At 57.2% G+C, this 27,677-nt stretch overlaps 1 protein-coding gene across 3 annotated transcripts; it reads right to left on the bottom strand.

Moving 5' to 3' along the window:
* Window positions 1-298: 298 nt before the first annotated feature.
* On the bottom strand, window positions 299-27,131 carry LOC101940357 (oocyte zinc finger protein XlCOF6-like). 3 transcript variants are annotated; one of them, XM_065586563.1, is made up of 6 exons: window positions 26,964-27,131; window positions 23,707-23,827; window positions 23,057-23,170; window positions 22,006-22,035; window positions 20,822-21,752; window positions 312-3,046 (listed from the first exon to the last, which is right to left on the bottom strand). In XM_065586563.1, exons 1-6 carry the CDS (start codon window positions 26,985-26,987, stop codon window positions 1,948-1,950), a joined length of 2,319 nt encoding a protein of 772 aa, XP_065442635.1. In that variant the 5' UTR covers window positions 26,988-27,131; the 3' UTR covers window positions 312-1,947. The 3 variants fall into 3 exon arrangements, with proteins under 3 accessions (XP_065442634.1, XP_042702858.2, XP_065442635.1); XM_065586562.1 differs by lacking the exons at window positions 20,822-21,752; window positions 22,006-22,035; window positions 23,057-23,170; window positions 23,707-23,827; window positions 26,964-27,131 and adding exons at window positions 3,433-3,543; window positions 6,741-6,867; window positions 10,929-11,391 and having other exon boundaries at window positions 299-3,311; XM_042846924.2 differs by lacking the exons at window positions 20,822-21,752; window positions 22,006-22,035; window positions 23,057-23,170; window positions 23,707-23,827; window positions 26,964-27,131 and adding exons at window positions 3,433-3,543; window positions 6,741-6,867; window positions 10,929-11,388 and having other exon boundaries at window positions 299-3,314.
* Window positions 27,132-27,677: the final 546 nt, after the last annotated feature.

Here is a 27,677-nt window from a genome sequence, read left to right as displayed (position 1 = left end):
AGCTCCCCCCCAGAACTCCCAGCCCCCCACCCCCCCGCTCCTTGTCCCCTGACTGCCCCCTCCTGGGACCCCTGCTCCTAACTGCCCTCCAGAACCCCACCCCCTACTTAAGCCTCCCTGTTCCTTGTCCCCTAACTGCCCCCTCCTAAGACCCCCCCCAAACTGCCCCCCAGAACCCTACCCCCTACCTGTACCCTGACTGCCCAAAACTTTCTCCACTCCCCCCCAAAAGCCCCCCCCTGAACTCCCGACCCCCCCCCCCCGTTTCTTGACTGCCCCCTCCAGAACCTCCCTGCCCCTTCTCCTGCCCCCTGGCCCCCTTACCCTGCCGCTCAGAACAGGGTGTTGGGCTCTGTGCGGAGCCGGACACGTGGCTGCGCTCCCCAGCACAACACACAACCCGGTCCCTGGCCCTGCACAGTGCTGCCGGAGCCGGGCTGCCGGGGAGGAGGAGCTGCCGGCTCAGAATGCAGGGAGGTCAGGAGGGGTGGAGGAGGAGCTCCTCTACAGCTGCTCCGGAGTCCAGCCCGTGACTTTCCTGCAGCCCTCCCAGCCGCTCGCTCTGCTCTGCCGGGGGAGGGGGGAAATCCCGGACATTTTGAGTGATTTACAAATTCCCCCCGGACGCTATTTTTAGCACAAAAAGGAGGACATGTCCGGGTAAATCCAGACGAATGGTAACCCTACTTTAACACAGTATCAGAGAATATCAGGGTTGGAAGGGACCTCAGGAGGTATCTAGTCCAACCCCCTGCTCAAAGCAGGACCAATTCCCAACTAAATCTTATGACAGTCTATGGGTACGTGGCGCGTACACACCAGAGGGATGATATTCACGACTGGCACCTGGACGTGACTAGGAAGAACGGGCTGTAACAGAGAAAGGGAAGCCGTGGACTGAATATGAGGAGTAACTTCCTGGCAGCGAGATGCATGGGCTGGGGGTGTCAGCCAAGGGACGGGGGAGCCCCACCGCTTGGAACGGGACTGGACAAGGGGCTGGAGATGTGCTGAAGGGAAACAATCCAGCGCTAGCCCCTGGGAGAGGGACCGAATGACCGAACAGGGCTTGTCCCTCTCTAGTTCTGCAACGCTGTGACTCCTCCGTCCGCACGTGTCCTAGAACAGAGACTCCCACTTCCCACAGCCCTCCGTGTGTCTCTGACTGGGCAGCGGGCTGCGAATCTGCTGCGTAAGTGCTAAATATTTCGTTCTCGCTCTTCTGGGGCTCCGGCAGGGCAGGTGGACGCTCCTTGGCTGCCTGATGCAGGTACACGCAGCGCTAAGCACGTGACAGAGCAGCTGCTGGGACCCGCCCTGCAGCCCAGACAAAGGGATCTCGAGGATCTCCAGCACTGCTTCCCTGCACCCCCTGCTAGCAGGCTGCGGGTCTGTCTACACAGCACAAGCTGGGCCTGGCCAGCTAGCCTGGGGAACGATAGCGCTGAGCGCAGGGACGCAGGGGCTTGTGTGCGGGCAGGACACGCCCAGCCCAGCCCAGCCCCTGGGGACGTTCTCAGCCTGCTCTGACGCATGCGCGGCGCTGTCTGCACTACTATTGTTACGTGCGTGACCTGGACACAAGCCAGCGGGTAAAGCAGCCGGGGTGCAGACATCCCCAGCGCGTGGCGGGGAGGTGGGGCGCAGGTGGCGCTGGGCCAGCCCGCCGGGACACTGAAATGGTGTGGCCAATGCGGCAGCAGGAGGCACACAGGGCAGCGCGGGGTCAGGCTGTCACAGCGGGGTTATTTCCCGTCTCCGCAGCGTCTCTCCCGCTGACGAGCACGGACCGTTTTACAGGGGAACTGACCCGGGCTATGCAGGGACAGCCGGGCTGTCTTCGGTTTCTGTCTCATGCCGGCGCCGTGCTGCAGATTAATGACTCCCATCGCACACTTGGGGGGTTCGGACTGTGCTCGTGAGTGACGCTTTCCCTGCTCCCCGCAGTCAGATGGTTTCTTCGGGGCGATCTCGCGGGGCCGGCTCCGTGTATAATTGAGGCCCAGGACTTACTCCGCCTGTTGCGTAGGGGGAGCCCCCAGGTGCTGGCGGCTGGAAGGTCGCTGCGTGCGCCGAGCAGCCGGCGGGCTGGCCCGACTGGGGCAGTCGGAGCTGTGGTTTCCCCGAGCAGCTCTCCCCGCGCTGGGCTCTCCGGAACGGCCCCCGCTGGGCGTGGTGGCTCGTCTGGTGCATGGCCATGCGCTGCATGTGATTGAAGGTCTTCCCGCAGTCGGTGCAGATCAGTGGGGCCTGCCCCGTGTGCACCCGCTGGTGGGTGAGCAGCACCTTCTTCAGGCGGAAGCTCTCCCCGCACTCGGCGCAGGCGAAGGGCCGTTCCCCGGTGTGCAGCCTGACGTGCAGCTTCAGGGTGATCTTGTCCTTGAAGCTCCTCCCGCAGTGGGAGCAGGCGAAGGGGCGCTCCCCGGTGTGGATGCGCTGGTGGCTGACGAGATGGTGCTTCTGCGTGAAGCGCTTGCCGCACTCGGCGCAGGTGAAGGGCTTCTCGCCCGTGTGGGTTCTCCGGTGGATCACCAGGTGGTGCTTGTGGCTGAAGATCTTCCCGCAAGCCTCGCAGGAGAACGGCTTCTCCCCGGTGTGCACGAGCTGGTGGATGCTCAGCGGCGTCTTGTCCTTGAAGCTCTTCCCGCACTGGGCGCAGGAGAAGGGCCGCGTGCCCGTGTGGCTGCGCTGGTGGCTCAGCAGATGGTGCTTCTGGGTGAAGCGCTTGCCGCACTGGGCGCAGGGGAAGGGGCGCTCGCCGGTGTGGGTGCGGCGGTGGGTGATCAGGTGGTGCTTGTGGTTGAAGATCTTCCCGCACTCGGCACAGGTGAAGGGCAGCTCCCCAGCGTGGACCCGCTGGTGGGTCAGGAAGACCTTTCTCAGCCGGAAGCTGCTGCCGCACTGGGCGCAGGAGAAGGGGCGCTCCCCGGTGTGGGTGCGCTGGTGGGTGGTGAGGTGCTGCTTCTGCGTGAAGCGCTTCCCGCACTCGGCGCAGGTGAAGGGCTTCTCGCCCGTATGGATCCGCTGGTGGATTATCAGAGCCGTCCTGTCCTTGAAGCTCTTCTCACAGCTCGGGCACGCATGAGGCCTCTCTGCCACCCTCCCGGTTCGTCTCCCCTGAGGGTCTCCGGCCTGGGCTCTTGGCTTCCGGCGGGACCCGCTTTCGCTCTTACAGCTCTTTAGTTCCAAGAGCTGGAGACCTTTCTCCCCCACTATCCCGGATACGGTCCCCCGCGGGGCCAGGGCTTCGGGATCTTCCTGACCACGACACTCCTCTTCCTGCTCCTCCTTTTTAATGGTGATGCCAACACCTGCTGGAGAGGGGAGAGAGCCCAGACATCACTTCGTCGGCTGGAACAAAGGCGAACTCCTAACACTAAACAAGAGTCACGGGATGGGCTGTGTTCTTAGGGTGTTTGCTTCATGACTCACCTGAACAGGGGCTCTGGGGTCTCCTCTCTCTCCAGCCCTGGGGCTCCCGCACACACAGCTCTTCCCCACACTCCATCTGACAGATGATCTCTGGTTTGGCATCCGGACACCCTGTGCAGGAGGCAAAAATCACAGGTCAATGAGACAGGCTCAGAAGAACATAAGAACGGCCAGACTGGGTCAGACCAAAGGTCCATCTAGCCCAGGATCCGGTCTTCCAATAGTGGCCAGTGCCAGGTGCTTCAGAGGGAATGGACAGAACAGGGCAATTATTGAGTGATCCATCCCCTGACGCCCATTCCCAGGTTCTGGCACTCAGAGGCTTAGGGACACCATCTCTGCCCATCCTGGCTAATAGCCATTGATGGACCTATCCTCCACGAACTTATCTAGTTCTTTTTTTAACCCACCTACACTTTTGGTCCTCACAACATCCCCTGGCAAGGAGTTCCACAGGTTGACTATATGCTGCATGAAGAAATATTTCCTTGTGTTTGTATTAAACCTGCTGCCTGTTTATTTCATTTGGTGGCCCCTAGTTCTTGTATTATGAGGAGGAGTAAATAGCACTTCCTTGTTCACTGTCTCCACACCATTCCTGATGTTACAGACCTCTATCATATCCCCCCTCAGTCCCTTTTTTCCAAGCTGAAAAGTCCCAGTCTTATTAATGTCTCCTCATATAGAAGCCGTTCCATCCCCCTGATCATTTCTGTTGCACAGGGTGAGTAGGTTTCCCCAGCTGCCTCTTAATTCCTGAACCCCTCTGGGTCCGGAAAGGCAGCGAGTCCGCCAGCGACCTGGATTGTAAATGACACGGGAGGGCCATGCAGTGTTGTGGTAGCCGTGTCGGTCCCAGGACAGTAGAGACAAGTTAGGTGAGAATATCAACTCAGAGCCCAGCTTTCGAGCTACACGGAGCCCTTCCTCGGGGCTGGCAAACTTAGTATGAGTACGTTTGTCCAATAAAATATTACCTCACCCACCAGGTCTCCCTGGAGGGTGACACGTTCCAGCAACGCTCAGCATGTCAGCACCCGGCAGGAGGGTTTTCATGGGCTCTGGCTAAGCGGTCTGGGTTTGTTTCGGTGACTCCCCAAGGCCTGGCCCAGGTGACTACACAGATGGCCGACACCGGCCAGCGACAGCCGCACACTGATTTTAACCCACGCTGGTTATCTGTAGTGTCCAGGGGGATGTTTCAGAGCGGGGAGGGGCAGGGAACTGGCCAGCATTCGAAGTAGCTTTGAATTCACATGACTGAGGTCTGGTCTACACTAGAGAGCTGGGTTGACCCGAGGCAGCTTACGCCCTCTAATTATGAAAGGGTCTACACCAGGGCTTCAATTCGCAGAGATTATTTCCCGGCTCCCTCCTCCCCCCATTAGGGGCTTCAGCTGCGTAGCCAGGGGTCTCAGGACTTTAGCCCTGTGGGGGAGCCACTGGGGCTTGGGACTTTAGCCCCATGGGAGGAGGTGCCGGGGGTCGGGGCTTCAGCCCCATGGGGCGTGCTGGGGCTTGGGGCTTTAGCCCCGTGGGGGGCAGGGAGTGCAGGGACTTTAGCCCTGCGGGAGGAGATGCTGGGGCCTGGAGCTCGGGGCTTTAGCCTCGTGGGAGGAGGTGCGGGGGGCTCGGGGCTTTAGCCCTGCAGGGAGGTGCAGGGGCTTGGTGCTTTAGCCCGTGAGGGGACATTGGGGCTCGGGGCTTTAGCCCTGCAGGGAGGTGCAGGGGCTTGGTGCTTTAGCCCGTGAGGGGACATTGGGGCTCGGGGCTTTAGCCCCATGGGAGAGGTGCCGGGGGTCAGGGCTTCAGCCCCATGGGGCGTGCTGGGGCTTTAGCCCCGTGGGGGGCAGGGGGTGCAGGGACTTTAGCCCTGCAGGAGGAGATGCTGGGGCCTGGAGCTCAGGGCTTTAGCCTCGTGGGAGGAGGTGCGGGGGGCTCGGGTCTTTAGCCTTGCAGGGAGGTGCAGGGGCTTGGTGCTTTAGCCCCGTGAGGGGGCATTGGGGCTCGGGGCTTTAGCCCTGCAGGGAGGTGCAGGGGCTTGGTGCTTTAGCCCCGTGAGGGGGCATTGGGGCTCGGGGCTTTAGCCCCGCGGCAGGCGCCAGGCTCAGGGCTTCAGCCCCACGGGAGGTGCTGGGGCTTCCGTGGGTTTGAAAGTGTTTGCTGGGGCTCCGCTTTGGTGGGCTCTGGCTGAGTTTAAGCCCCTGGTCGACACTAACATTTTGCTCCGCGACGTAACTGCCCCACTCCGCCGACGTAGTAACTCCACCTCCACCCGTGGCGTAGAGTCCAGGTCGATGCAGTTAGGTCGACCCAGTGTCAGTGCAGACACCGCGTTGTCACTGGTTTTCAGCCTTCCCATAATGCCCCACACAGACAGCACAACTGATACAAGCGCTGCTGGGGAGGCCGCCCCCCGCTGACGCAAGGCGCCAAGTGCAGACACGCACACGCGCTGTGATTACTGCAGCGGCTCTACATCGGTGGACGTTAGATTGACTTAACTTTGTAGTGTAGACGTGGCCTGAGAAATATAAGAACCTCTCTTTATAATCAGTGTCAGAAACATCCCTTGAACGATGCCCATTTGGGATGCCAAGAGGCACTCGGAACATGACAATACCTTACCCCTCTCGCCAACGAAACCTGCCCTATCTCTGGGCCCGGCCCCACTCCAGTGCAGGCCTCCTCTGAAGGCTGTCCAGTGATCCTCCACGTGGGTGGGGAGCCCCACGGGACTGCTGGAGATCACACTGAACCCCCTCTCCTTTCCTGCTGCACAATCACAATTTAAAGGGGCTAACGATTCAATGGGGATTTCCTCTAATTACTTTCTTGTACTTTACCCAGGTCTCTCAGAGGAAAAATATTCCCCACCCCTAAAACAACAAGGTGCTGGCCCCCCTCGGGGGGCAGAGTTAAGGCTGTGTAGGAAGTGTCCCCTGAACTCTGCATTTCCTGGTTTTGTGACGTTTGTGTTTGAATTGTGACACTGATGCTCTTGGAGGGATACGTAGAGGGACCTCAGCTCCACAGGTCTGAGTTTGGGGGGGGATTGAATATTTGAGTTTGGGGGACTGAAACGCTCCTGTTTGGGGAGGGTGGGAGGAGCTCCCGGCCCTCCTGGGCACCTGAAAATTAATTCCATAAGAACAATGCTCTTTGCATTTCTGTTTGCAAAGGGTCTGCGAACTTTCAGGATAACGATCCTTAACCACTCTTGGGAGAGATACGCCTCGAAAGTGCCAGGAACCAGCCTTATACAGACCACGCAGCTCTCGGTAACACGAGGAAAAGTGTCTCTTTACCTAAGGAGGTGATGAGCTCGTAATTCTCCTTCATCACGTCCCGGTACAGCTCCCGCTGCCATTCTGCTAACTCCGCCCACTCCTCCGGGGAGAAATAGACCGCCACGTCCTCGAACGACACCGGCACCTGCAAAACAAGCGGCCCCATTCAGTACCTCCCACCACCGGCAGCCCTGACTGCCTTCCAGGCTAGGGATATTCCATGTGCCTGAGTCACAGCGCTAACCGAGGCCTTTTTACGTGTGCGCCTGATCAGAAACAACGCTGGCTACACACGGATCAACCGGGTTAGAAAACACAGCAGGGCAGAAGAGGGCTCACTAGTGCTGGAACTCCATGAGTTACAGAGAAGGACTTTCATAGAATCATAGAATCTCAGGGTTGGAAGGGACCTCAGGAGGTATCTAGTCCAACCCCCTGCTCAAAGCAGGACCAAATCCCAACTAAACCATCCCAGCCAGGGCTTTGTCAAGCCTGACGTTAAAAACCTCTGAGGAAGGACATTCCACCACCTCCCTAGGGAACCCATTCCAGTGCTTCACCACCCTCCTAGTGAAAAAGTTTTTCCTAATATCCAACCTAGACCTCCCCCCCGCCCCCGCAACTTGAGACCATTGCTCCTTGTTCTGTCATCTGCCACCACTGAGAACAGTCTAGACATTACATCAGCCATGCCACAAAGGGGGCCGACAAAGTTCACAACTCGCCTTTTAGACATGGACCGTCTCCTCCTCTCTGTGCGCAGTGCCCAGTGCATTGTCCGTGCTGCCACCTGGGAAACATTAACAATAGCAGCGGCTGCTTCCAAAATGCCCTTCACATATTAATGAACGGCCAGGTTCACCCCACTGGTGTCCTGCTTAACCTGGCTGGTCCAGGCCCCAGCCCCGCAAATAAACTGCCTGGGACCTTCTGGGCTGCTGAGGGCCCCAGACATGGGCTTTAGAGTGGTTCAATCAAATGAGGGCAAAAGCCCTTCCACAGGAACCCAGAAGGAAAGACGACTTCCAGCTCCCGGCAGGAGTCGCGTGAAGTTGATGTGGCCGTGGTTTGCATCCACTTTCCACAAGTGTCCATGACAAGGCAAGGCCCAGGGAATTCCACCCAAGGGCCCGGTTACCTCCTTTTCTTGTACCTGGAGGGCCCACTCCAATTACCCCCGGGGCTGGGCTCTCTGTGGAGACACTGCTCCATTAGCACTTCTGCTCAGCGTCAGGACTTCGTCCCCACATCCCCACCTCGGAACCGCTTGGTTAAGCTCCCTGCCTCCTCGCTCCGTATCTGCAGCTGAGCACAGCAAAGGGAGCTGGCGGATTGCGAAGAATTCTTTTGATTCTGTGCAAAGGGAAGTTGGTTCCATAAACGTTTCTGCATCGAGACCTCTGGCCCTTCCTGATCAGCTGCAGTGTTTATTTTTTTAATACTTTGGACTTTTCCCGAAGATCGTCCCTCCAGCCTGGGTGTTTCGGAGCAAACATCCCTCGTTATTCACGATCAGCAGTAATAGGTGGAGCACTGTTTATCTCGCGATCCCAAAGCACTTCAGCTGGCAGGTAGCATGGTCCCTGTTTCGCAGACGAGGAAGCTGAAGCATGGTGGGAACTGACTCACCTGAGTAGGGCCCATTAGCCTGGCTAAGAGCTCCCTCACTCCAGAGTTCACTGTGTCTCCTGGCTGGCTTCATCCGCCAGCAGAATCTCTGCCAGGCCCCGGGTCCGACTCCCCATTGCCCTGCCCCAGAGTAACGTTTGCAAAGGCAGTGCACAATGGGCGTAAGATGGAACTGCTCCAACCGGGTGGCTTTATACGCCCGCTTGGCCCAGGTGTAAACGGCCACACGAGAGACAGCGGGACACAGACTCAGAGCCACAGTATCAACCTCATTCTAATTTATACACGTACAAATCATCCCGCACGGCCACGCAGACGAATAGAAATGAGGTTGGGTAGCGCCCGGCCCTCTCTGCCAGTCCAGTCCTGGCCACCACCCCGGCAGATCCTGCAGTCTGGGTTCAGACCAAACTTCCGCTGCAATCCGAGGGCGTTCTGGCCAGAAAGGGCCACAGGAGTGACCCGGCGATGCTGGTTAGAGCTCTAAGTTATTTTGAAATGTGCCGAGCACCAGGGCTTCCAGTGCTTCCCTCATGGAGACGATTCTCCTGTTGGTGCGTCTCATGGAGGCACACAGCTCCCAGTAACACCAATGGGGACTCTGCATCTAAATCCCATACTCTGCGTCTAAATCCCATAGGCAGCGTTGAAATCTCAGCCTAAAAGTCTAATTTCAGAAGTCCCTACCGGTGCGCCAGGGCTTATCGCTGCCCTGTCTTTGGGGGCTTCGAGCCAGTTTTCTGTCCGCATGACGTGCTTCTAGGGAGTCATTGCAAATTCATTTTTCACCTAAGATTTCACACACTCAACTAAAATCCAACCGGATTTATAACTACGTCATCCCCTATGGCTAGTCATTGGCTTTTAAAAGGCCATTGAGTTTCTTGGGCAGGATTTATTCATAGAGTCGCCGTTTGGAAGGCCAGAAGGGACCAGTCTGATCATCTAGCCTGATCACATTGGAGAGAGTCCAGCGGAGGGCAACAAAAATGATTAGGGGGCTGGAGCACATGACTTATGAGGAGAGGCTGAGGGAACTGGGATTGTTTAGTCTGCAGAAGAGAAGAATGAGGGGGGATTTGATAGCTGCTTTCAACTACCTGAAGGGGGGTTCCAAAGAGGATGGAGCTCGGCTGTTCTCAGTGGTGGCAGATGACAGAACAAGGAGCAATGGTCTCAAGTTGCAGTGGGGGAGGTCCAGGTTGGATATTCAGAAACACTATTTCACTAGGAGGGTGGTGAAACACTGGAATGGGTTCCCTAGGGAGGTGGTGGAATCTCCTTCCTTAGAGGTTTTTAAGGTCAGGCTTGACAAAGCCCTGGCTGGGATGATTTAGTTGGGGGTTGGTCCTGCTTTGAGCAGGGGGTTGGACTAGATACCTCCTGAGGTCCCTTCCAACCCTGAGATTCTATGATTTCTCTCTTGCACAACACAGGCCAGAGAATTTCTCCGAGTGATTTCTGCATCAAGCCCATATCTTGTGGTTGAGCTAGGGCATATTTACTAGAAAGCCACCGAGTCTTGATTTAAAGACTTCAAGTGATGGCGAATTCATCACGTTCCTTGGTAAATGATTCCAATGGTTAATTGCCACATTGCTCAGAAATTGGCCCTTGTTCCTAGCCTCAATGTATCGACCTTCAGTGTCTAGCCACTGGCTCTCGTTCTGCCTTTAGATCAAAGACCCCCTTCTAGTCCCTACAGAAACCCCTGCGGCCTGAGTCCAGACTGCCTTGGTGCAGTCTGAACACTTCTTCCTGCGTCAGGCCCACACTCTGCAGACTGGTACCATGTTCCCTCCTCGGCCGTCCTTTCCACATGCCCGAGTTCATGCATTGAAATCCTTCCTTCAGCCTCTGAATAATTTGCTGTTGCTTCTGTGGGGCTCTGGGAGTGGGTCTCCCTGGTGTGGCGCCCAGCGCGCTCCCACCAGCGCCACAAAGGGCTGACCTGTCCCCTGCTCTGCTCCCAGAGCCAGGCCTCGGCAGATGCAGCTCCAGACAGCACTGGCTTTGCTGCCAGCCCCCAGCCATGGCACGTCCCTGTCCCATCTGCTGCCCAGGCGCCCCTCGGTCTCTGCGGGCGCAGGGGGTCCCCAGCCGCCCGCTGCCAATGACTGTCCCGGGTCTCAGGGGGGATCCCAGGCTTGTTGGCTGTTTCCCTAGGGCCCGGCCCGTCTCTGTCCTCTCCGCAGCCGCGCAGCGGGTCCCCGGCTGCGGGTTTCCTGCCGCTCACACCCTTCCCCGGGTGGTGACTACCGAGGCTAAACCAAGGGAGCCCAACGCAGATTCTCCAGCGCCCCCCCCCCCCCCCCCCCCCCCCCGTTCTCCGGGTCTCGGCTTCCCGCGGCTTGTGGACACACTGCCCCCCCCGGGACCCGCACCCACAGCGGGCCGAGAGCCCAGCCCCAGCCGGGTTCGCCCCCCAGCGCCCCGGGCTCCGGGGGCCAGCGCCGGCCGGGCCGGGCCAGACGGACCGCGGGCAGGGCAGGGCTGTTGTCCCGGCTCGGCCCGGCCCGGCTCCGGGCTCCCATTGTCACCGCGCTGCCGCTCCCTGCGCCCCGAGCCGGCGCCTACCTGCGCCCGGCCCCCGCCGGGCATCGTCCCCCGGGCTCGGCCGGGCAGGCGCGTCGGGACGAAGCTCGCCGAGCTGCGGGCAGCCGCCGGCGGGATGCGCTGCGCTGCGCGGGGCGGGCGGGCAGCGGGGCGCGGAGCTGGGCTCGGGGAGCCCCCGGAGCTCGGGCGCGGAGGTCTCCGGCTCTCCCGGGGAGCCGCGCGGGGGGACCCGGGCATCCCCCTGCTGCGGGAGGGAGAGAAAACTACAGCTCCCGGCAGCCCGTAGCGCGGGGCCGCCTCCCCCTCGCCTGGCCCCGGAGCCTCCCGGCCGGGTCCTAGCAGCGCCCCGCTCCCCGCACACGGGCTGGCGGGGAGCGTCCCTGTCCCTGTCCCACTCCCACCCCGGGGCCCTCCGCAAGCCGCACCGCGGGCTCCTGCCCGGGAACCGGGCTGCAGCGGGGAAAGGCGCCCACACCCCATCTCCTACCCGCCCCTGGCTTCCACACGGCCCGGGGGGGGCTGCCCCCGAAAGGGGCTTGTGCATACAAACGGCCTGAGCCGGACTGGGTCAGACCAAAGGTCCATCTAGCCCAGTATCCTGTCTACCGACAGTGGCCAATGCAGGTGCCCCAGAGGGAGTGAACCTAACAGGCAATGATCAAGTGATCTCTCTCCTGCCATCCATCTCCACCCTCTGACAGACAGAGGCTAGGGACACCATTCCTTACCCAGCCTGGCTAATAGCCATTAATGCACTTAATTAATGGAAGTGAGGTTTTTACCCACGAAAGCTTATGCCCAAATAAATCTGTTAGTCTTTAAGGTGCCACCAGACTCCTTGTTGTTTTTGTAGATACAGACTAACACGGCTACCCCCTGATACTTGAGTCCTAGCCTTCACAGCCTCCTCAGGCAAGGAGTTCCACAGGTTGACTGTGCGCTGTGTGAAGAAGAACTTCCTTTTATTTGTTTTAAACCTGCTGCCTATTAATTTCATTTGGTGGCTCCTAGTTCTTATATTATGGGAACAAGTAAATAAGTTTTCCTTATTCACTTTCTCCACATCACTCATGCTTTTATAGATCTCTATCATATCCCCCCTTAGTCTCCTCTTGTCTTGCTTCTCTGGGATGGAGGCAGAAGGCCCGGGATGTGGTTCTGTTGACAGGACAATGTACATTCGGGTCTGGCCTGCCCTGTGGTCCTGGCAGACCCTCTGATGATGACCTCACTGTCAGGGAAGTGAAAGTGATGAATGAAAAGAGGAAGGGGTTTTATCAAACCGGTTAAAAGGCTATGATCTGGGTTTGTTAACCGCTGTGTAACTGAGCCCCTGAAACCCACTGAGGAGAAAAGCTCCCCGTGTAACAGATCCAACACCTCTGGCCCTTTCAATTAAGGCTGAACAAGCTCTCAGTTAAGGGCTAAGATCCAGCCACACGTCTAAGTCCACTGAGGGAGACCTCTAGCAAAGACCAGACAGGAAATACTTCTCCTTTCAAGTCTTCTTTGTACAGGGAATAGTAATTGTTAGAAATACAGGTAGCTGGGTTTGTGCTGCCCAGGGGAAGTACCTGCTGGGTGTGACGGTGTCCACCAGCACCTGTAACAACAGCCCCCACTCGGCACCTCGGCTGCCCCCACACCTGGAGCCTGCACAGGGGGATGGGAGGTACACTGGCGCCATACCCCTTGGAGGCCATGTCCTCACACCGCTTTCAGGGGGCACCACTCAGCTCCAAACAGGGACAGGCCTGAGACAGTTGTTAATGACTGATACACCCGATGGGGTGTGAAATAATATCTACTGCCCCGTGTGACACCCTGCAGGTCCTACCCAAGCCTGTCTACAGGCATTTCTGTTGTGGGGGTGGGTCTGGTTCCCGGGGGTCACAGGATGATGCAAAACAGGGAGGGACCCCACAGAAGTAGAGCCAGCCAGCATGACCTCAATGCGTGTGTGTGTCTGAAATAAATGGAGAGAGAGGTTTGTTTTCTAATTACCCCCCCCCCCCAATCTGGTCAGCCAGGGTGGGCGAGGAGCAGCCCAGATTGGCCGGGAGGCAGAGTTGGGATTTCTATCTTGCTGCCAATACCCAACATAGCCCTGATTGCAGACTGAGTGAGGACATCAGGGTGTAGCTGGGTGGGAGTGGATCTTCTCTTCCCTTAGCCAGCCATGCAGGACTGCCCCCACCCCACATGCTGCACCGAAGGGCACTTCAGCTGTGTAAACGCAGCGGAGTCCTTCTTTGTAAAAGGCTCTGGAGACAGGACGCTCAGATCGTAATGGTCTTGTGGTTAAAGATACAAGACAGCGCTCAGGACACCTGAATACTATTTCTGGCTCTGCCAGATGTCTCAGTTTCCCAATGTCAAATGGAGATAATACTCAGAGCGGTCAGAGAAGAGTGGTGCCTTGTGAAGCTCTCGTATTCACATCTCTCAAGTGCCCGGAGCTCCTTGGCTGGGGAAGCTGGAGCTGTGAAGATTGGATCCAGATTCACCTGTGAACTTCCCCGGCCGTTGGGAGTGCGCGGCAGAACGTGCGTTGGGTGCTCCCTAAGAACTAGTGCTGAGTGACGTGACTGAATCATGGTACCATGTGAGAATGGCCTGTGGCTAGATGGGGAGAGTGTTAGAATGGTTCTGTCTCGCCCCCCCAGTCAGGCCAGCTGCGTGTAGATGGTGCTAGCAGGAGCAGTGGTAACGGTTGGTTAATGTTCTGCTAACCTGGCTGCGCCCCCTTTCTATGCAGCATCAAAGTACCAGGTGCGCTGCCTGCACGTGACTAATGAGCAAGTCGCTTACTGGCTGATTCCGCATCAAACTGCAGCTCTCAGCTGATTCGGAGCCACCCCACTTCTAAAACCATCTTTAAATCAGTCCAGGTGACATCTCCGCCTGTCCCTCAGCTCCTCCTGCCAGACCCAAGCACCTCCACGGGCGGAGCCTGCCTTCCCTCGCTCCCCTCAGAGGTGTTAAAGCCAGAAGGGACCATACAAGCAGCTAGTCCAGTGGTTTTCAACCTTTTTTTTCATTTGTGGCCCCCTAAAATATTCCAAATGGCAGTGTGGGCCTTTCTGGAAATCATAGACTGTCTGTAGCCCCCCCAGGGTCCGCGAACCACAGGTTGAAAACCACCGATCTAGTCTGACCTCATGTATCTCACAGGCCATTCAACATCATCCAGTTACCCCTGTATTGACCCAGTAACTTGTATGTTATTGTCTGTCTCCTGCAAGGCAGCCCGGCTGGCTCTGGAGACACCAGGAACTAGAGAATCCACCACTGCCTTGATCCTTTGTTTCCAGGGTTAAGCCCCTCACTGTTGCAAATTCGTGTCTCATTTCTCATTTGAATTTGTCTGGCTTCAGCTTCCAGCCAGTAGTTCTTGTGATGATTCTGCTGGGTTAACGAGCCCGCTCGTACCTGTTTTTTTCTCCCCATGAAGGTACTTCCAGGCTGTAACCAACTCCCCGCTCAGGCTTCCTTTTCATAAACAGACGGAACTCTTTCAGTCTCTCACGTTTTCTTCAGCTGAATCATTTTTGTGGTTCTTTTCTGCCCAACATCCTGTTTGAAATGTGGACACCAGAACTGGATGCAGTATTCCAGCATCAGTCCCACCAGTGCTGGGTACCAGGGTATAATCCTCTGCCTGCTCCACTCACCACTCCTCTGTTAATACGTCCAAGGATCGCATTAGCCCTGTTTGCTACAGCAACATGTTGGGAGCTCAGGTTCAGTCTCGTCTGCTCTCACCCCTAGACCCTTTTCAGACTCCGGATTAAGTTCCCCCATCTGGAGGTGGGGTCCGCGTTCCTTGTTCCTACCTGTAGAAGACTTTGCATTGGGTTGTACTAAAATGCGTTTGGTTTGAATGGGCCCATTTTACCAAGCGATGCAGCTCGCACTGTCTGACTGCCCTGTTGTCCTGCCAACCTCTGTCATCCACAAATGTTATCAACTGGGATTTTATATTGACTTGCAGATCACAGATGAAAGTCTTGAATAGTGTTGGGCCTCATTCTGATCCCTGTGGAACCTCACTAGAAACACCCGTTTGCTGCTGATTCCCCACTGACGACCACTGTTTGAGATCTGTCAGTTAGCGAGTTCTTAAACCAGGTAACGGGTGCTCTATTGACATTGTGTAGAGCTATTTTTTAATAAGAATGCTGTGTGGTACTCAGGCAAATCTCCTACAAAAGTCTAACATTTACATAAAGAACAGGAGGACTTGTGGCACCTTAGAGACTAACACATTTATTTCAGCATAAGCTTTGGTGCGCTACAGCCCACTTCTTCGGAAGCTGTAGCCCACGAAAGCTTATGCTGAAATAAATGTGTTAGTGTCTAAGGTGCCACAAGGACTCCTGTTCTTTTTGCGGATACAGACTAACACGGCTGCTACTCTGAAACCTAACATTTACATAGTAATTTGTAACCTCATCAAAGAATGAAATATCTTAGGTGCAAAGATGAGAAACAAAATGATTAGGGGGATGGAATAGCCTCCGTATGAGGTGAGATTAAAAAGACTGGGACTGTTCAGTTTAGAAAAGAGACAACTAAGCGGGGATATGATAGAGGTCTACAAAAGCATGGACGGTGTGGAGAAAGTGAATAGGGAACTATTACTTACCCCTTCGCATAACAGAAGAACCAGGGGTCACCCTCACCCAATGAAATTAATAGGCAACAGGTTTAAAACAAACCAAAGGCAGTATTTCTTCACACAACACACAGTCAACTTGTGGAACTCCTTGCCAGAGGATGTTGTGAAGACCAAAAGTATAATTGTGTTCAAAAAAGAATTAGACAAGTTCATGGAGGACAGGTCCATCAATGGTTGTTTGTCAAGATGGGCAGGGATGCAACCCCATGCTCTGGGTGTCACTAAACCTCTGACTGCCAGAAGCACCTGGCACTGGCCACTGTCGAAGACAGAATACTGGGCTAGATGGACCTTTGGTGTGACCCAGGGTGGCTGTTCTTATGAAAGCAGGTTGTTGGACAAGACCCAAGTTCCATAAAACCATGTTGTCTGGCATTAATTACATTCCCATCCTTTAATTCTTTAATCAACTCAATCCCTCATCAGCTCTTCCAGTATTTTGCCCAGGCTCAGCAGTGTAAGTAGGACAGTCTGGGCCGGTCCGGTCCGCCATACCTGCAAGATATTTATAGCTGGTACAGCGTACCGAAAAGAGGAGCAGCCGAACGTGGGGCCACTGGGCGGGCAGCTGTACCACCCCCAGCCCTTCCCCGCAGGTCTCGTCCATCTGACAGCAGCCACGCCGGAGGACAGGGCTGGGGCAGTCCAGCCGCCGGAGGAGCGGTTGGCGTTCTGCTCCTTTCCCAGCTGCGGTTCCCGCGAGAGCCCTGACCCACAAAGGGGAAAGGAGCAAAATGTCAGGCCACTGGGTGGCCCCCCACCGGCAGTTCCTCCGGCACCGCTGCTGTACCAGCCCCCAGCCCTGTGCTCCAGCAGGCCGGCCGCTGTACAGACAGAGGAGACCCTGCAGGGAAGGGCTGGGGGCGATACAGCCGCGCTGGGGGAGCTGTAGGCATGGGGCTGCCTAGCGGCCCCATGTTCTGCTCCTTTCGCCGAGTGTGGGGGCCCCTGGCTGGGGGCGGGGTGGAGTCACGTGGAGGGTCACATGCCCCCCATGGCTCCCTCTGTAGCGGTAAGAAATGGATTCCACTTGCACCACGGCCCAGGCTTGATCCCAGGCTAAACTACAGTTACGACAAGAGCAGTTTGCGTTATGGAAAAGTGACACCAGGGAAATATTGGCTGTCGCTGTAGCTGCAGTGTAGAAGCTGGAAACCGACCGAATCAGCATCATGCAGCCAGCCGGCTCTTCACCGCTTCCCACTGCTCCACCGGCCCCTGGGACCCACACAGCCAGCGCCTGAGGGGTGCAATAGAGAGCCATGTGATTGAACGCTGGCGCTCAGCACGGCTGGTTAATCACCTGGCTTTCCTTGGCGTGGTCTGTCTGACTGGGGTCAGAGATTCTCCATCCAGCACAGGGGGTCTCAGCGTTTTTCTTTCTGAGCCCCTCCCTCCATGCTATAAAATCTCCATGGCCCACCTGGGCCACAACTGGTTTTCTGCATAGAAAAGCCAGGGCTGGCGTTACGGGGTAGCCAGCAGGGCAGTTGCCTGGGGCCCCAGGGGCCCCCCTGAAGCTACATTGCTCAGACTTCAGCTTCAGCCCAGCTGGGGAGGCTCGGGGCCCTGGGCTTCAGCCCTATGCAAAGAGGCTTTGGCCTTCTGCCCTGGGTCCCAGCGAGTCTAATGCTGGCCCTGCTTGGAGGCCCCCCTGAAACCTGCTCGAGGCCCCATAGGGGGCCCTGGACCCCTGGTTGAGAACCACTGGACTAGTTTATGTTCTGCAGTGCTCGGCCTGGCCACCATCTGCACTTCTCAGGACTGGCCTCCATGCCCATTGTACAGAGACGCCGACCTGCACTCCTGCAAAGCACTCTTCTCTCATTTCTCACCTCTGACTGGCTCCTGCCCGTCAGCTGTGGGGCAGAGAATGAGATCTGCACGACACAGCCACCTCCCGGCCCTTAGAGAGAACAGCGTGTGAGGCCCCAGCTGACACACTTACTTTTAGTTGATATTATTTTAATTGTTCTTTTGAAGGAAAAAGAAAGCAAACGCAAGACCACATACAGACATTACAGCGCTACGACCGTTACCAACGCCCCACACAATACAGAGCATGCAGAACTTCGGCTAAGGTACATTCATTGAATCCCACCACAGCACTCCCTTCCCGTCTCCTCACTCAGGCATCCTCTTCCAGTCCCTTCTCAGATAGGACTCCCTCCAAGCTGGCTAAGCGCCTCCCGCCGGCACACCGCGCCCCACTGAGATTTCTCTGTTGATTTCTGTGTTTTTGATGGCTGGCGTTTTGCTGGACAGACTAGTCTCCAGTGAGAATACGCCACATGACTTATTAAAGGGAAACGGTCAACATAATAAATACATCAAACTCTGCTCTAGTATTACACAGCAAAAACGAAACCATCTCCTTTGGCTCCTCATGAAGCAGGCTGGTTTTAGTTCACATTTTGCACTTCAGTCAGCTTGGGAGGTGGAACTAGACGTCTTGCTTTGCTAGGATCATAGAATATCGAGGTTGGAAGGGACCTCAGGAGGCATCTAGTCCAAACCCCTGCCCAAAGCAGGACCAATCCCCAGACAGATTTTTGCCCCAGAACCCTAAGTGGCCCCCTCAAGGATTGAACTCACAACCCTGGGTTTAGCAGGCCAATGCACTGAGCTGTCCCTCCCCCCTCCGCTCTGCTCAAGTGGGAGAAGCCCAGCCCTTTGACCATTACATTCCCATGTTCAAGTCCCAGGACTCCTGTGGTCTATGCCCAGCTCTGAGAGGGGAGGGGGGTTTACAGGACTAGAGCGGGGGGAACTGGGAGTCAGGACACCTGGCTTCTATTCTATGCTCTGGGAGGGGAGTGAGGTCTACAGAACTAGAGCAAGAGGGAGCTAGGACTGCTGGATTCGATTTCCAGTTTCCTATATGACTTTGGACTAGTCCTAGCTCTCTGCGCCTCAGTTTCTCCAAAGTGGGGGTACTGAAGCCTTCCTGTTTGTAGTCCACTTCACTTCCTGTCCTCGTGTTAACACAGTGCCACTCAGCACTGCAGGGGATTGATTAAAAAAAACCCAAAACTATTTCATTTAAATTAAAATGCAACAGGGAAGAGGGTTTATTCCTGTTGGGTTTTACAAAACCTTCACCCAACTTACATTTTGTACCTACATCTCCTTACAGCAACCAGGTGATTATCAAACCCGCAAAGGCCAAGGCACAAAGCCACCACAAATCTTGCACATCCGAAACACCTGCAGCAGATGGACTGAAGTTTCTGGCCAGCGATACTCAGAACTTAGTGGTTCAGGAGCCAAATTAGCGATCAACGTGCCCCCAAAAGCCCCCGCAGCACGACCGACAGGGGAAATACTTGGTTTTATATATAATTATTCTCACAGCAAATAAATTACTAACTTAGAGCAAGCTGCTAACTGAATTGGTTAATTACGTAGTAAAAGCATCCGGCTTGGTTAATAACATCATGCGCTGCACAGAGCCGCAGGAGACCCCCCAAGAGCCGCTTGTGGCTCACGCGCCCCAGTCTGACTATCACTGGTCGAGGTGATGGGCTCTGTGGGTAAAAGCTGCAGATTAACTCTCTTGTAGCGAACGCTGGAGAGGCAGCGACAGCAGCTGTCAGTCCAGCCTCGGGTGGCACCTCCACAGGTCACCCTAGGATCTCACTCCCACCCCCAACGGGCCCCATCGGACTCCTGTTCAAGTCAAACCAGTGGGATCCAACTCTCGAGCAGCGCAGAGAATCCACTGCTGTATGGCGATAGGAAACCGGCGGGAGAAGTAGCTTGAAAGGACAGGAAATGGACACAACAGACACTTGAGTTCAGGGCACAAGAGAGATACGGAGGGTAGGAGCCGTGGGCCAGGTGGAAGGAGAAGTGCAGGATTGCCACAGGGTATCTGCCATTTTTAGAGGCTTTTAATTTATTGATTAGAGAGAAAAATCTACCCCCCTTTTTGTGTGTGTATGAACATGGATTTTATCCAGCATGCTGCATCATTCCATAGGGACTTGCACGTGACTGGGAATAGCATCGTAGTGCTATTTGCGAATGCTCTGTGATTTATACAGGAGACAGACGGGAAGGATAAAATCAAAGCAGACACAGCAGACCATTGCTAATTACGTCACTCAACAAATGAAAAAAAAGAAAGACAGCATTGCTACAATTTTCTGCCAAGATCTGATCGAGTGGTGTAGTGAGTTCTCCTATTACTCAGACTTCCTCGCTTCCCCAAAGTACACCGCAGAACACTTCCTAATAGACTAGAGCATAAACAAACCTAAACGGCACGCCCGCATAAACGAACAATGTTCATGACAAGGCAGCAGCCCGGCTCTTTGATTATACGCGGAGCGTCTCCTTGGCAAGATTCAGCAATTTTCACAGACACTTGTGCAAAGTAGCACGGTTCTACGGTAATTAGAAAGCTAGCGTACGTCATGGGGCACTTCTTTACATTTTGGTTAAGATATTTTAGTGTATTTACTAGGCAGCCAAACAACCTATACAGTTAGGAGGCCAAGCCAGTTGCTTGTAGAAAATTCGTACTCTGGAGAGGAGACTGACAGGTCAGTTGCTTTTAAGCGAGGTCCCACAGCAAGGATGGGCCTGGGGAGTTGAGTGTGTGTGTCACAAATGTCACTTTTGCACACCCAGGTTGGAAGGTAGCTTCCAAGGAGGCTTTTCGGTTGGCCTCTGAAGACATGAGGTCTCACAGGAGCAGTTCTGCCTACCCTAGAGCTCACGGTGTTTCACTCCTGCATCTTGTCAGATCCCAACTCCTAGACATAGTGTTTGCCACGTTCCACCCACACAAATGGTTCTCCCTCACGTGTGGCTCCTCTGATGTAGCACAAGGCGTTTGCTCTGCATGAACCTCTTCCCACACTCATTGCACACCAAAGGTCTCTTGCCAGCCGGGGTTCCCTGTTGGGCTCTCAGAGGTGGCTTCTGGCTAACGTTTGCCCTGCACTGCGGGGTGCTGGTGAAGGGCGTTTGCTGGGCCATGGGCTGTGGGCTCCGACTGGCACCTGTCCTCGTGCTCTTCAGCAGCGCCTGCTCAGTGTGAGTTCTCTGGTGCGCCAGCATTATCCGCTCGTCCCGGAACCGTTTCTCGCATTCCGCACACTGATACGGCTTCTCCTCTGCCGGGACCTTCTGGCGGCAGAAACCCACGTCATCCTCCAGGCCTTCCTCCCCTTTGCCACGTGGCCTCTTGCCCCTGTGCACCCTCTGGTGGCTTTTCAAGTGCTGCTTCTGGCTGCAGGTCTTCCCGCACTCGTTGCACTTGTAGGGCCTCTCGCCTGTGTGGATCCGCTCATGGATGATGAGGGTTTTCTTGTCCTTGAAGCTCTTCCCGCACTCGGGGCAGGCAAAGGGCCGCTCCCCCGTGTGGATGCGCTGGTGGCTGATCAGATGGTGCTTCTGGCTGAACCTGTGTCCGCACTGAGCGCAGGAGAAGGGCTTCTCCCCGGTGTGGGTGCGCTGGTGGCTCAAGAGATGGTGCTTCTGGCTGAAGTTCTTCCCGCAGTCCGAGCACTGGAACGGCTTCACTCCCCTGTGCACTTTCTGGTGGGACACGAGGATCTGCTTGAGCCGGAAGCTGCTCCCGCACTGCAGGCACCGGAACGGCCTCTCCGCCGTGTGGGTGCGCTGGTGCTTTTTGAGGTCTCTGCTCTTGTTGAAGCTCTTCCCGCACTGAGCGCACGTGTACGGCCGCTTGGGTGCCTGAGGGCTTCTCTGCAGCTTCTCGGAAAGGCTCCTCCCTCTCTCGGGGGCAGCATCCTCCTTTCCCATGTGGGTTTTCTGATGTCTCTTCAGGTCCCCCTTGGATGGGAAACCCTTCCCGCACTCAGGGCATTTGAAGGGCCGCTCCCCCGTGTGACTCCTTTCGTGGATGGTCAGGGCTGTGTTACTCTTGAAGCTTTTGTCGCACTCCGGACACGTCGGGGGAATCTTCTTTAGCGAGGCTTTTTGGGGAGGAGCCCTCGGGGGTTTGTCCTGAGCATTCGCCACCCGGCTTCGCAGCTTCTGGTGGGATTTGCTTCGAGCCAGGCCCCTCTTCTTCTTCACACACTGCGGCGGGCTGCTCCCTTCCTCCAACTTTCCCGAGAATGCACTGGGCGGTTCCGGGGTCTCTGTGTCTTCCTCCTGCTCCTCCTTTTTAATCCTGATTCCATCATCTACTGGAAAGAAGACAGAGGGAAGCGTCCAGATGTTATTTCAGGTGCGGAGGATGGAAAAAGACTGCCCATTCAACAAGACCCCCCCATTCCAGAGGGAATCCCAGTAGGTTCCCAGTGAGAATCTGTGAATTAATCTGCTGGGAAGTTCAGCGATTGGGAAATCCCCTCTCTTCCCACAAATTACAGAGACACTCCCATCACATCCAAGTTTCTACCGGCCAAGAAATAGCCAACGGAAGCCAGCTGCATTCACCTAAACAGGTCTGGCTCCCACGACGGCGACCTGAAAAATAACGCCCCCCACCGAGACACAGATTCTGCTCTCAGTTGTACCAGTGCAGCCCAGTGACTTCAACAGAGCTATTCTGGCCTAAGAAAGCACGTTTCGACCACGTTTCCAGAGGCAGTCAGGATTATAAACTGGGGATTCCTACCAGTCATGTTTCTATTTTATTCAGCCTAGGTCTGACCCCCCCCTCCCCAGCGCAGAACGTGAGCGTACAGGAACGCGAACTCTGGAGTGGCCTTACAAGCGAGTAACTTTCTCGCACCTGGAGTGGTGCGGGAGCGGGAGGGACTCCGGCTATGAGTTAATTAGTCCTGTTGGGAAGTCCCAATTGGCTCCAGCCACGGAGGAATTCTGGCTACACACTAACAGAAGATACTCTTCCGACACACACAGGCTTCAGCACTGTATGGGTCCCTCATTGCCTTTAATGAATGTTACTCTCAGTCCAACGCTCTGTTCATCAGGCCACCCTTGGAATGTCCAACTCTTCTCTGTCTAGCTCAGACGTGGGCAAACTACGGCCTGCGGGACCGTCCTGCCCGGCCCCTGAGCTCCCAGCCGGGGAGCCTAGTCCCCCCGCTATCCCCCCTCTCCCGCAGCCACGCCTGCTGGGCAGCCTGGGGAGCGCAGCTGGCTCTGGCCGGGTGTCGCGGCTGTGAGCTCCTGCTGCTGGTAAGGGGGCGGGGAGTGGGGGGGTTGGGTAAGGGAGCGGGGGGTCCTGGGGGGCAGTCAGGGAGGAGGGGGCGGTTGGATGGGGCAGAGGTTCTGGGGGGGCGGGCAGGGGATGGGGAACAGGGTGGGTTGGGAGTGGGAGTCCCGGGGGGGGGCATGTCAGGGGGCGGGAAGTGGGAGGGGTGGATAGGGGGTGGGGGCCAGGCTGTTTGGGGAGGCACAGCCTTCCCTACCCGGCCCTCCATACAGTTGCGCAACCCCGATGTGGCCCTCGGGCCAAAAAGTTTGCCCACCCCGGTCTAGCTCCCCATCCTTCGGGATTCCCCCCCCCCCCACTACTCACCTGACCAGAAGCTTTGGGGGGTCCCCCACTCTCTGGGATGTGGAGAGTCTCCAACACATGGCTCTTCTTCTTGCTCAATTTTACATAGGATCTCTGGTTTGACAGCAGGCCACCCTGTTCCAGGGACGGAGAACAGTAAAGTCCCATGTTTACATTAATGTAATTAGAGTCTGGAAGAAGGCTCCTCCATCCTCATCATCAGAGGTACTATCCCTCGCTCTCAGCTCTATCTACTCCAAATTCATGGGCATGCACATTTCACACTCCTCTAGCCTTAGTGCTCCCTCCATCTATCTGCCCACTTCTGACTCGTGTCTTCTGTCCTGCTGCCCCTACATACCTCTTCTGCTCCAGCTGTCAGTCCTTAGCGTCACATCTCAATCTTCTTTCTGCAGGAATCTTTCCTATCTAGGGCTCCTTACCCCATCCACTGTCCCATGTTTTACCGTGTCCGTGTTAGAGTCTAACGTCTCGCTGTGTGTCCGCAGAGTGCCCCGTACGCTCATGCGTGCTAGGAATGGTCAATGACAGGGCAGTATATGGGCCAAATTTTCAAGCTTTGGAACCTGACGTTAGATGCCTAACTCCATATTCCGGCATCTAGACAAGAATGGCCCAGCTCCTGGGAGAAGGGCGAAAGGGATCCTCACCCAGCGAGGTGACCAGCTCGTAGTTCTCCCTCATCACGGCCCGGTACAGCTCCCGCTGCCATTCCGCTAACGCCGCCCACTCCTCCGGGGAGAAATAGACCGCCACGTCCTCGAACGCCACCTGCAACACAAGCCGCCCGGCTCAACATTGTGGGCTGCACGGATAGCCAGAGCCCACGCTGGGGACTGCAGTAGGATCCAGACACGGGCAAAACCCCTTGGCCCCAGTGCCACGCAGTCTGCGTCCCACTCCCCACCAGGCCCGTCTGCCAGTAACGGCGTTACCCGAAAACTGACAGCCAGGAGGTGAGCGCAGAGGGGCTGCTGGGGAAAGGATAAAACAAAACTGCTTTGAATCTGCGGTAAGTACAGCAAGACACAGGGGCATAACTGGCTCCCGATGCGTGATGGGCCCGTCAGTCTTGGGGGGGCTGGGGGGGGTTGAGAGACTTAAAACGCATCCCGTAATCCGGCAAATCAAGGGTTAAGACAAGAATGGGGACAGTGAGAGAAAGCGTCAGCCTGCACAGTAACGTCACTCTAGACAGCCCCTCTGCATTGCGCACCTCACCAGGCCGGGGTTCAACCCTCCTGTGCTGGAGGCTATGGGATGATCCAGGTTAAAGGGACAAGTGGGGGGGAAGGGGAAGGACCCTGAATCCTGGAGACATGGGCTGACCGAGGGGAAGAGGAGGAGTGCAAGGAGAGCTAGAAGCGGGGCAAAGGGATCACGCTGTGGCAAGGACAGCCACGCACAGCGCTGCAAACCTCGCAGCCCCAGAGAGAGCGATACGGGGGAGAGGTGCAGGAGCAAGCCCTGCTCGCTGTTCGGGACAGTATGTTTTAAACATGCCTTTTACAGGGGGAGGGATAGCTCAGTGGATTGAGCATTGGGCTGCTAAACCCAGGGTTGTGAGCTCAATCCTTGAAGGGGCCACTTAGGGATCTGGGGCAAAATCAGTATTTAGTCCTGCTAGTGAAGGCAGGGGGCTGGACTCGATCTTTGAGGGTCCCTTCCAGGTCTAGGAGATAGGTATAGCTCCATATATTATTATTATTTTGTGTATTAAAAGTCGTGGTTCTTTTCAGGCCAGCAGCTCAGTGGTTTTCTGACAGCACCGAGAACAATTCAAGGAGCAGCCTGCAAAACCCAAGATGAGCTAGAACCAGACCGGACTCTCGATCTGAGCACTGAGCAGTCAGACACGCTCCGTGCTGGCCCAGGAATCAGTCACGCTGCACAAGCGGCCCTCGCCGGCAGTTCTCATGGGTCCCAGGCCCTCGGTGCCTGAATTTACTTCAAGGAGAGTGAGTCACACTTTAAAATGACTTCCCGAAAGCAGCCTGTCCTCACCAGGCTGCCGAACCGCCCCCGCCTTTCCCAGTGGCTATTTTTAGAGGCAATATTAACTCTTGTGAACAGAAGGGATTAGCAAGGAGCACCAGGAATAACGGGGACAGGAGTGAGGCCATTTATTCTACGTGGCGCAGCCCGACTGGTGTGGCCTCTCCTGAGCAGAAACCTCTGTTTCCATGTCCCCCGGAGGTGGCTTTAGAACGAGGGCAAACATCCGCCAGGTGCCAGCCTGGGACACCTCAATCATTCAGTTCACTTGTGACCAGGTCAGAGGCCAGGTTTCAGGAGCAGAAAATCCTGCACCCAAACCATCTTCCCTGTCTCCCAAGCAGCACCGCCTGGAAAAGCGGCGAATGCAGGAGCCAGGGGAGAGCGGAGACAAGGGATAGGAGTCAAGAGCCGCACACTCATAGGTGCTGGATCTAGGGGTGCTGCGGGTGCTGCCGCACCCCCTGGCTGGAAGTGGTTTCCATCACATCCAGGTTGACAGTTTGGTTCAGTGGCTCTCGGCTCCCTCACTACACACATTGTTCCAGCCCCCCTGTGCACGCTCTGCTGAGCCAGGCCGGGGAGGGCAAGGCAGGAATTCCTGTGCCATCCTACGACGCCCTGCTCCCTGCGAGCGGGGCCGCCTTCAGCAGCCCTGTCGCCCAGGAGCCTGTGCTAGGGAGAAAGCTTAGTATTCAAGCCACCCTAAGACGCCCGTACTGGGGGGAACAGAGCCGCCACACACAGGGGCAGAGCAGAGACCCTCCCGCCCCGGGCCTGTCTGCTACGCAGAGAGCCCCCGTCCCTGCAGCCCCTGTCACTATATGGGGAGGTGTGAGAGAGCGGGAGCCCCCCATCCCGGGCCTGTCTGCTACGCAGAGAGCCCCCTTCCCTGCAGCCCCTGTCACTATATGGGGAGGTGTGAGAGAGCAGGAGCCCCCCACCCCGGGCCTATCTGCTACGCAGAGAGCCCCCTTCCCCGCAGCCCCTGTCACTATATGGGGAGGTGTGAGAGAGCAGGAGCCCCCCACCCCGGGCCTATCTGCTACGCAGAGAGCCCCCTTCCCCGCAGCCCCTGTCACTATATGGGGAGGTGTGAGAGAGCAGGAGCCCCCCACCCCGGGGCTATCTGCTACGCAGAGAGCCCCCTTCCCTGCAGCCCCTGTCACTATATGGGGAGGTGTGAGAGAGCGGGAGCCCCCCACCCCGGGGCTATATATGGGCAGAGAGCCCCCTTCCCTGCAGCCCCTGTCACTATATGGGGAGGTGTGAGAGAGCGGAAGCCCCCCCCATCCCCGGGCTATATATGGGCAGAGAGCCCCCTTCCCTGCAGCCCCTGTCGATATATGGGGAGGTGTGAGAGAGCAGGAGCCCCCCATCCCAGGGCTATATATGGGCAGAGAGCCCCCTTCCCTGCAGCCCCTGTCGATATATGGGGAGGTGTGAGAGAGCGGGAGCCCCCCATCCCGGGCCTGTCTGCTACGCAGAGAGCCCCCTTCCCCGCAGCCCCTGTCACTATATGGGGAGGTGTGAGAGAGCGGGAGCCCCCCATCCCAGGGCTATATATGGGCACAGAGCCCCAGTCACCCCAATGTCCCCCCGGGCCCGGCGGAGAGCCCTGCCCCACTGCAGTCATTCATTCTCCTGGCCCTGGCCCTGCAGACACCCCCGCCCCGCCCCACAGCTGTTCGCCCACTGCCCCCTCCGGGCCCTGGAGGGCAGAGACCCCCGGCCAAGCTTGTGTCTCTAGGGCCAGCCTGGCTCGGTGGGGCTACAAGTCCCGCCCCTGCCCCGGCTGCAGGGGGCGCTCCCTGTCCACCCCCCACCCCAGCGTCCAGCCGTGGGGCGGCCATGGGGCCGGGTCCTGCCTCCAGCGGGCAGCGCCCCCCGGGGCCCGGGGCCCGGCTCCTACCTGAGCAGAGCCCGCTGCGGCCATCCCCCTGGCCTCCGGCCTGCGGCCCCGGGACGCGGGGATCGGGGCCAGGCTGGAGCAGGGCCCCGGGCGGCCCGCGGGGCTGCGCTCCCCGCCCGGCGCAGTGTAGCGCCCGGCCGAGATGCTCCGCCGCCCGCCAGCCCCCGCCTCCCGGGGCATTGTGGGAGATGTAGTCCCGCCTGATTGACAGCTCCGGGCACGCCCGGGGCCCTGCGCGGGGGCGCAGCGCAAGGGCCAGACCCCGGGATCGCCCGGCTCCGCGCAGGGTCCGGGCAAGGCAGGGGGCAGCATCGCAGGGGGTCCGCGCAGCGTGGGAACCCGCCCGGGACCCCTGCAGCCCGCACCCAGGCCCCACCGCCGGGGTGGTGGGAACCCGTGTCCCGCTGAGCCCCGGGCCAAGCCTTGCCGTGCTGCTGTGTGGACGCAGCTCGAGCCGCTGGCCCGAGCCGGGAGCTCTGCCTCCTGTAATCCAGACCCGGCAGCAGGGCAGTGTGGACGCTCAAGCCCACAGGCCCGGGTTACGATGCTGTGCAGACCTACCCTGGGGGATATGAGGGTGTGCCGTCTACACTACATTAAAACAACCCCGGCCGTGAATCTCAGAGCCCAGGTCTGCAGACTTGGGCTTGTGCCGCTGCACTGAGCGAGCTGTGTAGACTCAGTCTCTGAACTCCCCCCTGCTCCTGCAGGCTT

This window comes from Chrysemys picta, chromosome 2, assembly GCF_011386835.1.
Source record: "Chrysemys picta bellii isolate R12L10 chromosome 2, ASM1138683v2, whole genome shotgun sequence".
Classification (NCBI taxonomy): domain Eukaryota; kingdom Metazoa; phylum Chordata; order Testudines; family Emydidae; genus Chrysemys; species Chrysemys picta.
The sequence above is the reverse complement of the archived record's forward strand: the minus strand, read 5'-3'. Positions and strand labels throughout refer to the sequence as shown.